Genomic DNA, 11,201 nt, shown 5'->3' with positions numbered 1-11,201 from the left:
AGAGTATGAGTGAGCACTGCAGGTATAGTTTTGGAACCCTACAGCGTAGTTCAGGAAACCAGGTAAGGGGGAATAAAATTATATTAGTATTTTATTAAGGTAAACCAGTTATTTACGAGCATATGAAACCTAGTATGTATCTACATGATTTTTAGAACAACCCGAGTACTGCAAAATGATGATTTTGTTTAAGGTTTATATTTGGGATAATTGCATATGATATTAAATCCGTGTGGCATGAGAACTTCCTAATAAATTGAATATGAATTACTGTCGTATTTGGGCTTGCATATAGGGATGTTTGTAATAATTATGGCATGATGAATGAATTGATATGTTTGATTCCTGTGTGGAAATGTATTGATATGCTGAATTCCTATATGAAAATGCATTAATGCGTCTATGTGAATTACCTGGTGTGATTATTCGTATGCATCACAATATAATGTCGGCATGAGGAGGTTGTTATATTGCCTAGATATAAATCATATGACATTGGGAGGCCGAGGAGTTCGTCATATTGTCATCTATGTGGGGTAGGACATTGGCAGGCTTGAGGAGCTTGCTTTACTGATGTACTACGGGTAGGTTATGGGGATTGGATACTGTTGAATAGTTGTGTCTATGTGGGTCACGTGTCGCGGAAGTCGGAGTTGTTCCTGTGTGGGCCACGTTATATCCTGTGTGGATGATGGCGCTTGCGTGGGCTATGTTATATATCATGTGTGGATGATGGCGCCCGTGTGGGTCACGTTATGTATCCTGTGTGGATGATGGTGTCTGTGTAGGCCATGTTATGCACCTTGTGTGGATAGTGGTACCTGTGTGGGTCACGTGTAGATAAGAAGTACGTAGGTGCCTGTGTGGGCCACATACTGATATGTACACAGTTGCTCTGTGTGGGCCACGTATTGAGGACATTTGAAGACGAAGTATGAGATGCATGATTCCTGTGTGGATGTGTTGTGCACATGTGAATTTAATTATGGTATAATAATAATGGTATAACATGTTGTGAATGCATGTGTGTGCATGCGACGAGGTAAACATACCGTTGAGGGCTTGCTGAGAAAGGCAAGTGCTTTGATAGGTAGTTTCTTGGTATCAGTGCAAAGGGATGCTACTTGTAGGAGTGGGTAATCATCCCGATCCTTGAAAACCTTCACCTTTAAAAAAATAAAGATGTGTATATTGGAGGCAAGGTAATTCTTCACCTGAGGGCTTACTGAGTAAGGTGAGTGCTCTGGTAGATATCTTTTAGGTACCAGAGTTAAGGAAAGCTACTTGTATGGGTGGGTAATCTTCCCTATCCTCGAGGACTTTCACCTGCATAAAAATGATGTACTTGTGCATATTGGATGTGTGTATGATATCAGATGTCAGTGATGTTAATAATGATGCGTTTTCTCAGCTATTATTGATATTATATGAGAAACAATTTATTTTGATATATATATATATATATATATATATATATATATATATATATATGTAAACTCATCTGCCACACACAGTTATAATTTATTCCACTTTTACTGAGAAATGTCTCACCTTAGTGGATTATCAACTTTTTAGGTTCTTCTGGAGATCGGGCTTGAAGGCCTGGGCTGGGACTGTTGTTGGTAGTTTTCTTTTTGGGGTATTGTGAGATACTGGTAAATATACAGATATATTTGTGCGGGGTTATGTTTTAAATGTTGGTCGTAGATACAAATATTTGGATGTTGTAGTGTTCATTTTTGGGATGTTATATAGAACTCTGGTATTTATTTGAGGTTATTTATTTATATTCCGCTGCGTGTATGTTAATTATGGTATTAGAGATAGAGGATTGAACAGCGTGGCACTCGAGTCCCACCTGGCGGGTTCGAGGCGTCACAGTTTTAGTATACACTATTATTATTACACTAAAATTATAAGAAAAGTAAGCCAATATGAAAATCCAAATTGATAATTTCCAATCTGTCCGCTTAAATATGAACATATTATTTTGATTGGTTACAATGTGAATATATTGGCTATTGCTTGCTTATATTTGAAATTCTTCTTCAGATGGACAAATGAGTATTTACTTGTTAAAAGATCTTTAATGCTATATGTGCTTTAATATAAAAATCTTAAATATAACATAATTTTTTCCATCAGACAAGTATTGAGTTTTAGGAAATTAATCTTATGGTATGTAATGTATAATCCTAAACTCATCATTGAGCTTAAACTATTAATCATTTTTAAATGCTAGATCAAACTTAAGGAATTTATAAGCTTATCCCCATATTAGAAAATATTAGTTATGCCAAATAACGCAAATTGAATATATAATTCCTTGGCTAAATAACTGAGGGGGAGTAGAAAATTTAAAATCTCATCCAATAAGCTCTTTATTGCAATATGCTTAATTTTAAGAAATATATTATCATTTTATATTGAATGATTTGTCTTTGAATTGCTAATCACTATCCATATATTATGAAATGTTGAAATTCTTTTATGGATAGTTAATTATAATCACTGCTCTAAATGCTTACAATCCATTATTTGTTCAAAGATTAATTATATTTGATGGATAATTTATTTTCACATATTTCTGTTATATTGAACTGCATGCCTCCTGCATGGCTGATGCAGTGATGTGAACTGCATGCTGGTAGTGGATATAGGTTCACGCATGTTTGAACTAAATGGTATCTGCATGATGCAGATTGCCATAAATTGCTTGCTTGAATCTATTAGGTTTTAGTGCATGAATTTTTTGGGAAATGTCTTATTTACAGATGACATGTTACCGAAATTTCGTTAGACTTCCCTAACATAATTAAAGATCATAAAACATGCACTAAGATAATTTTTTTTTTTTTGATAAAATGCATGCTTTAAATGTTTTTGAAAGGATGAGTGAATGATAAATGAATATTAATTTTCGTCCTTAGTTATAAATGCATGCAAAACAATTTAATAGGTTTGAACATGTTGAATCCTATAGGCCTTGCGCTAAACTGAATAAACATGTGCATTTTCTTATTCCTTGAATTTTCCGAGGATGCCCTTCATCGTATACACATCCTTTAATTCTAGGAAAATCTAACTCATGGACACTGTTTGGTCCAACTCATTGGATTATGTATTTCACTCTGGACCTAAATGGACGATTATCATCTCATAATATTCAAGTCCATGTAACTAGGGAATATCACTGACTTAGGGGGAGTTTCCATATTACACACACTCATTGTATTTTCAGCTGTGTCATCTTCATATTCAACCCCTATTGCATAATTCTTGAGTATAACCTTGATTGGCTATCGTGCTTTAAATTTAAATGCAATACATTATGCATTTACACTAAACGATTAATATTTGCTACTTGCTGAAATTATTTGAACGGATGAATTTATGATGAATGCTCTTAAATGAACATCATCCTTAAATTTAATGCAAGTATGTATGCATGCAAATATACTGGGGTAGCTTAAGCCCCTTTCTTAAGAAAAATGAATAAGAGCTTAGTGGCTATATTCTCTTGCATGCTAAGTTTTGTTATGAAGGATGAACATATGTTGAATTTGCTTAAATGAAATTCATCCTTGCCAGTAAATGCACTTTTGTGTGCTTGAGAAATTACCAGGGAGTTTAAGCCCCATCCTTGAGAAAAGGATTAAATGCACTTACCTTATGGACTCACATTATTATTGCTTCTACTTTTTGAGTCCAAAGCTCTTCTAGGTACCCTGAACAACATATCTTATCTTTATTGAATCATCTTTGATATGGATTGTTCCTGATATGCATGAACACATTGCACATGACTTAATACTAGATCTCTAGTGCATGTGTTCTAGGAATGATTTTACTAGTGAAGTACAAATTGTTTAACATATATCCAGTAAAATCAGTTAAGAATGAAAAATAGTACTTATATTGCTTTAACTATAAATGAATTTTCACAATTTATATCAATATAAGTGGTTAAACAAAATCTAAGCACATATTCAAATTGATAGGGGGAGCATCTAAAATTAAATTTCTACCTTGTTACGCTCACATTCCCATCCAGTCCAAAAAAAAAAAAAAACCTTTTTAGATTGGATGGGTAGATTTCTTGATGAATCGTGGGATAAAAAGACCTTTCTTATCAATTTTATCAATTTTTTGATAATTATTACTCCTAGTTTTAGTATTTTTATCACTATTGGTGTCGATATCCATCCAGGAATCAATATCTACTTTTTTTCTATGACAAAAATTGATAATTTTCCAATCCAAACAGGGCTCAACCCTGGATAGGCAGTGGAAACAACAAAGCTGAAGTATGGTAGGGGCAGAGGGAATTTCTGGTGGCAACTTTTTATGCTTAGATATCTTGTGAACATTTTGCGGCGTATGCTTAAATGTAAAGATTTTATTGAAAACCTTAATTTGAAAGGTATTATCTTTGTCACATGTATCTTAGGTTTTGCCATATGATCTTGATTTAAATTGTCATATCCTCAGGATTGATATGGTTGTTTTTTTTTGTTATACTTTGGAATGATCGTAAATGCCAAACTAGAAAAAAAAAAATTGCTTGCCTGAACCTTAAATATTAAAGTTTCTTTTTCAGCAAGCACAACCCCCAATATTTATTGAAAATCATAAGGGGATATATATTTTTATACATATATATATATATACATATTTTAAATGCAAGAAATGAATTTATATGGAATATATTTTATCTTTTGCTTGTATGCCAAAATGCTTTCATGACTTATACTATCTCTGTATTAATTTTTTTTTTTTTAAAAAAAAAGGATGTTGCATAACTAGTTCATTGATTATGCATGAAATGCATGTGAACTAGTTACATTGTTCTTATGCTCAAACCTACCTTTTCATATGCCGCATGCTTTTAAATTCCAATCTTTTGCGGGTTTGATATAATGCTCAAATTGAAATGGCTTGTGTAGAATTCTGGTCCGGCCATGTTTTTCATGTCATTTTTTTTAAATGACCAGTTAAACTGTTTTTGAGTGCAAAATTGCTAAATATTTTAAAACAGTTCTAAATTTTATGCCCAAATGCTATATCATAAAAGGAGAGAATTTTAATGAGCTTAAATGCTATAATCAGAGAGAGTTTTTTAAACAAATTGCAAATTTTTCAAAAAGGAGAGTTATCTTATGCTAAGTCTGTTTTTAAATGATCAAATTGTTTTATATTTATTTAACCCTTTTACTGACGACAAAAAGGGGGAGAATTTTATGAGCAAAATGATAAATGGTTTTATGACCAAAAGGGGGAAATTTTTTTTGGGGAAAATATATGAACTTTACTGTGATTTAATGCTAAAACTAAATGCATGATTCATTTGTTATGTCTTCTTTCTTGATATGCTTGTGCTATATCGTCTACATTTTTTAAGTTATGCATATTGTTAGGGGGAACCTTTTTAGGCTGTACCCATCTTGCACTGATGCGTTTGTCATCATAAAAAAAGGGGAGATTGTTGACTTTTGAATCTGATTACACGTTTAAATTGCATAATTAGGTGTTTAAAATCATACATTAAAGATTATATTTTTAATTAAACATATAATTATGTTCAATAATTTAACATTGAGCTCGAATTACAATATTTGGATCATTACTCGATAATTTATGAATTTTTGGTAACTTATTATTGCAGGATAATTTTTGAACATTAAATTCGAGATTAAAAATGTACGTGCGTGCGTGTACGTGAGTTAGAGTTCAAATCAAGGTCATGTGCATGAAGCCAAATATCGAAGACCGGACCGTGAGCCACATCCCTGCAAATGACGAGCCATGCACGTAGTTGTTTGAAGTCGTGCGCGTGTGTAAAAATTGAAGAATCTATGCTATGCAATGTGATAATTTTTGAAATTAAAAGAGACATAAAATAGAATTGGGTGCCATGTGAGAAGACTAGGTGGGCTTTATGTACATGAATTCGTGTCATGCAATGAAAAGTGGGCAACAATCCAAGTCCGAATTCACTAGGAAATAGCCTGAACATATTTCATCTGACATCGGATTGGTGTGATTCAAGTGGCATTGGAAAGCTTACTAAGACATATAAAGTTAATTGTGAAATAGCCTTTTGCTAATTAGAACGTTTATCAGGTCAAACTTGGGCTTGAAAGTGAAGTTGCTGTGGTGGGCCATGTGCAGTGCTTAAGGAAAAAACGATTCTTGGGCCACCAAAAAATGGCCCATGTGCCTGTCTCAAGCGGAGACATGGTTAGGGTGAAATATTAGAGGGGGAATAGAATATTTTATGGAGGAAGAGGGTTTATGGGAGAAAAGGGAGCAGCGAGAGGCGGTGGTGCGCAGGACAGCAGAAGACTCTCGGCCTCTCTCAGATTTTCGGCTATCTCTCCCTCTCTCTTCTCTCTTCTCCCTTACTCTCTCATCTCTCTCTTTCTTTGAACTCAATTTTGTTAAAATTAATTTTATTGTTAACTTTTTAATTTATTCAAAGTTTGGATTAATTTTTGTTTAAAAATAGTTTGTTTAATTTAAGAACTTTCTTTTTACTAGATAAATTTCTATTTAAATCTCTCTCTCTCTCTCTCTCTCTCTCTCTCTCTCTCTCTCTCTCTCTCTCTCCTCTATTTTGCATTTAAATTATTGTTTGAGCATTATTATTGTTAATTTCAACTTGTCTTCTTATTTAAAGTTTTTGTAGGGATTTAATTATTTTCTTTGGGTGTTTTTATTATTAAAGTTTGTGTTTTTATTTAGAGTGTATTCATACTTGGGTTTACGTTTAAAGTTAATATTTTTATTTAGTTGAATGATTGCAGGGTTTAGTTCTTTCATTATTCTGACATTGAATCTGGTATTTTTTTAAGTTATTTCATGCATATTTAATTTTTAGTTAGAATTTTAATTCTATTGCAAAAATCTCAAAAATCCTTGGAAATTGAATTTGAACTATGTTCAGTAAATTTTTCTTTTCTTAATTTGTTTTGTAATTACATCAGTTTGGAATTAAAATGCATTTGCTCAAGAGATGATATGGCCTTTGGACTAAGTATTACACGACTGAACTCGTATACTTGGGATAGCTTACGAGCTGCTCATTTTTAGAGTGAGTCAAGTTTTTGGCGCTGTTGCTGGGGAATGTCAGTTTTAATTTCAAACTAGTGTTTTTCCTGTTATTTTAATTTTTATCATGAAAAATAAAAATAAAAAAAAAAGAAAAAAAAGGAAAAAAAATTGAGTTTTGAAGAAAATATGGTTGCACCTGCACCACACACACTTTTGGATTTTTTGCAGCCCACACGAACCACACAACCATCTTGCATCATATTGCCTGAGAATTCACAAAACTTTAACATGAAGCCTGTAATGATATCTATGATACCTCAATTTTATGAGAAGATGTGTGAAAATCTGTATCAATATTTAACTGATTTTGAGCTTGCATGTGTTACATTCATAGATGGGACTTCTACTAATAAGGCAATTAGATTGCGTCTATTTTCTTTTTCATTGAAAGACAAGGCTAAGACGTAGTTTAATTCTCTTAGGCCTAATTCTATCTCTAGTTGGGCTGATATGCAAAACGGATTTCTACATAAATTTTTTTCATTATAGAGAACTCAATTTTTTGCAGGATCAGATCAGTTGTATCATGGAAAAAGGTGACGAGACGTTCTAAGCTTGTTGGGAGAGATTCAAAGGACCTGATGAATATATGTCTACATCACGGATTCAAATCTTGGAGGTTAGTGAATTATTTTTATACTACTTTATCCCTTGAATGCAAACAGAAGTCCAGACTATGTGCAACGGGGAGTTCTTCAGCAAGGAACCAAATGAGATTTTATCATTCTTCAATTATTTAGCTGAGAGTGCCCAACAATGGAACACAAGCCACGAACGGGCACCAATGGTAGCACAACCTCTTAGTGTGATTAGTGGTGGAGGCAGATACGAGGTCAAAGAGGAAACTAGTCTACAGGCTCGTGTTGCTGCATTATTTAAGAAATTAGAGGTTATGGCATTAGAAAAAGTGAAAGTTGAAGATTGCTTTATTTATGATACCTCCGACCACAGAATTCAAGATTGTCATTTACTACTAGTTTGGCAGGAGAGTAGATCTGATCGGGTACAATCAGTAATTTGGGTCAACAAATCCCAAAATCAACCATTCTCAAACACTTATACTCCTGGATAGAGAAATCACCCGAACCTCTCATGAAGGAATGATCAGTTTGGTCCATCTTCCTCACGGTATTAGTAAGTTCCTCAATCTTATGCAACACCTCCACAGCAGTTGCAGTATCAGCTACAACAGGTCACTCAAAGCTATGCTCCTCCGCGATTTCAACCAAATTAACTCATATTCCAACAAAAAAATCTCCTAATGAAAGCATGACGTAGATGGCGAACATGTTTCAACAATTCACATGCAAATTCACGTCATGGCAAACAATCAGAGTAATCAAGCCTTCAGTGAACTGAGAGATACCATGAATAAGATTAGTACACAACTGAATACCTTAGAAAAAGGGAAATTTCCAGCACAGCCTCAGCCTAATCCCTAGGTATATCGGCAGCAACAGCAACCAGTACATACTGTTTTAGGGGATTTTATTGAAACGACAAAGGCAGTTATTACCTTAAGGAGTGGAAAAGAAGTTACTCGTCCTGATATGCCCACTGATCAACAAGCAGTTACTTAACTCTTGAAGTGACAACTGCGACAGATGAGGGAAATGAAAAATCAGATGAAGCGAGCTTAGATTCAAAGAAGTCAGATAATAAAGAGGATGAGACGATTAAGGAGTATCAACCTGTGGTACCCTATCCTCAGCGGTTGACATTTGGTCAGAAAAATAAGTATAAAATTGAGATCCAAGAAAGATTCAAACAGGTAAAGATCAACATTCCACTTTTGGATGCCATCCAACAAGTCCCTGCATATGTAAAATTTCTGAAAGACCTATGCACAGTAAAAAGGAAACTGAACGTGAAGAAAAAGGCTTTCTTGACTGAGCAAGTTAGTGTGTTGATATTGAGTCAGACTCCTCAGAAGCTTAGAGATCCTAGTTCTCCCACTATTTCTATCATGATAGGTGAATCTCGTATCGGGAGAGCCTTACTTGATTTGGGGAGTAGTGTGAACTTACTCCCATTTTCAATTTATGAGCAGTTGGGTTTAGGTGAGCTGAAGAAAACACCTATAATGCTATAGTTGGCAGATAGATCACTAAAAGATCCACGAGGTGTTATTGAAGATGTGTTAGTACAGGTTGAAAAATTTTATTATCTACTGGACTTTGTGGTTTTGGATATGCAGCAGCCTGTCTTCACCATATATTAGGCCCCTGTTATTCTTGGGCGACCATTCCTTGCTAGTTCTAATGTTTTGATTAATTGTCTAAGAGTACTTAAGCTCACGTTCGAAAATATGACACTGGAGATGAACATGTTTAATAATATGACGATTGGGTGTGATGATTTAGAGGTAGACGCAGTGGATGTGGAAGATGACCTGGATATGTTAGAACTGTTGTCAGCATTTGGTTGTGATGGTGCATTTGAGAATAAAGCTCCTGAGCAACCTAAGGTATTTGATGAAAAAGTTCCCTTGATTAGAGAGTTACTTGAATCAGAAGGGAAGTCCATAGAGATAGATGCAATTCCAGCCTGTGATGCGTGATGGAGACTAAACCCCACCATGACAAAGGTGATAAAGAAAGAAGTGCTGAAGATGTTAGACATCATCTCTCCTACTACCGATATGTCATGTGGCCCTTGGTTTGATGATATAGTGAACTACCTTGCCACCGATCGAACACTAGAACATGGGATAATGCATGATAAGTGTCAGTTTATTTTGCAAAGATCAAGATCATACTTAAGAAGATGGGTTGTCCTAATCGAAAATCCTGGTTCGAGAAATTGGTTGATGTGCTCTGGGCCTACCGAACTACATTGAATAAAAAATTAGGGATGACTCCCTATAGGTTGATTTATGGTAAGGCATGTTATGTACCTATTAAGATTCCGCATTATGCATCATGGGTTATAAAATAGACTAACTTTTCATTTGATAATGTCATAGGTCTGAGAAAGTTGTAGGTGTGTGAGCTTAAAGAACCTAAAAGGGAAGTTTATGACAAGACTCGCTTAGTGAAGAAGTGAATGAAGCTGCTGCATACAATCAAGGATAAACAACTTTACCTGAATCAGCAAGATCTTCTCTGCAACTCTAGATTACATATGTTTCCTTGGAAACTAAGGTCTCGATGGGGTGGCTCATACATTGTTGAACACATTCATCCCCACGGTGTAGTAGAATTGGTGGATCCAACAAATGATAATGGCTTCATGATCAATGAATAGCAGCTCAAGCCTCTCAAGACCCCCTTCGATCTAAATAAAGAGGTATTCTTTCTACAAGACCCTAGAGGAGTTGTAATAGCCCAGAGAATTAAATAGGATCTCGTCGAAGAACATAAGGGATTCATCAACAAGAATATTTGAGGGCCTCGTCGACAAGGACATGTCTCGTTGACAAGAAAATACTGAAAGGGGGTTTTTGTAGTATGAAATTCATCGACGAGGGAATACAGTTTCGTCGACAAACTTTCTTCAGTGACTCGTTGATGAGATGACGTGTCTCATCGATGAATCTGGGGTTATAAATAGCTAAAACCCAGATTTATCCTCAAAATTTGGTGCAGGAAACGCACACACTCTCTCTCTAAAACGTCCTTCTTCATTTCTCTCCTCGATCCCAGCTCCGTTTCTCGCCGGATCGACAATCTGAAGCCACCACGACGCTCCTGGGGAAGTTCTCTACAAGTCTGTTAGAGCGGATCGTTGGTGGAAGTGGTTTGAATTCCATCCCAATTTCAGGGTAAGACATTTTATTTAGTATTTGTCTTTCCCAAAGTTATAAGAAATATAGTATATGAAGAAAAAAAATGATATTTTGTTATAGGAGATGTGGTTTTCAGGGTGTTGAGTGGAGAACCTTGTGGGTGTAGGGCCTAAGTACAGTAGGGACTTTTCAGAAACTAGGTGAGGGAAATATGCTATGCTAGGAGTTTTAACAATGTTATAAGAGATTTTACATATTTATATATATAAGTTCATTATCCAGTTTTTACAAAATAAGAGTTTTTAATGTTTGTGTGGCCTGAGTAGATATTTATCTAATATAGAACTTATACAACTTTTTA

General features: G+C 34.8%; 1 protein-coding gene across 1 annotated transcript; it reads left to right on the top strand.

Moving 5' to 3' along the window:
* Window positions 1-7,789: 7,789 nt before the first annotated feature.
* LOC131160818 (uncharacterized) lies at window positions 7,790-9,673 on the top strand. Its single transcript, XM_058116698.1, has 2 exons — window positions 7,790-8,116; window positions 9,335-9,673. The coding sequence occupies exons 1-2, from the start codon at window positions 7,790-7,792 to the stop codon at window positions 9,671-9,673; spliced, it is 666 nt and encodes a 221-aa protein (XP_057972681.1).
* Window positions 9,674-11,201: the final 1,528 nt, after the last annotated feature.

Source organism: Malania oleifera, chromosome 7 (genome assembly GCF_029873635.1).
Source record: "Malania oleifera isolate guangnan ecotype guangnan chromosome 7, ASM2987363v1, whole genome shotgun sequence".
Lineage (NCBI taxonomy): Eukaryota > Viridiplantae > Streptophyta > Magnoliopsida > Santalales > Ximeniaceae > Malania > Malania oleifera.
The sequence above is the reverse complement of the archived record's forward strand: the minus strand, read 5'-3'. Positions and strand labels throughout refer to the sequence as shown.

Bases quoted from the DNA above. Each gene is read 5' to 3' on its own strand.
- LOC131160818 (XM_058116698.1), top strand. From the start codon at position 7,790: ATGTGCAACGGGGAGTTCTTCAGCAAGGAACCAAATGAGATTTTATCA. The intron at 8,117-9,334 runs GTACAATCAGTA...ACCATATATTAG, and splicing joins AGGAGAGTAGATCTGATCGG to GCCCCTGTTATTCTTGGGCG.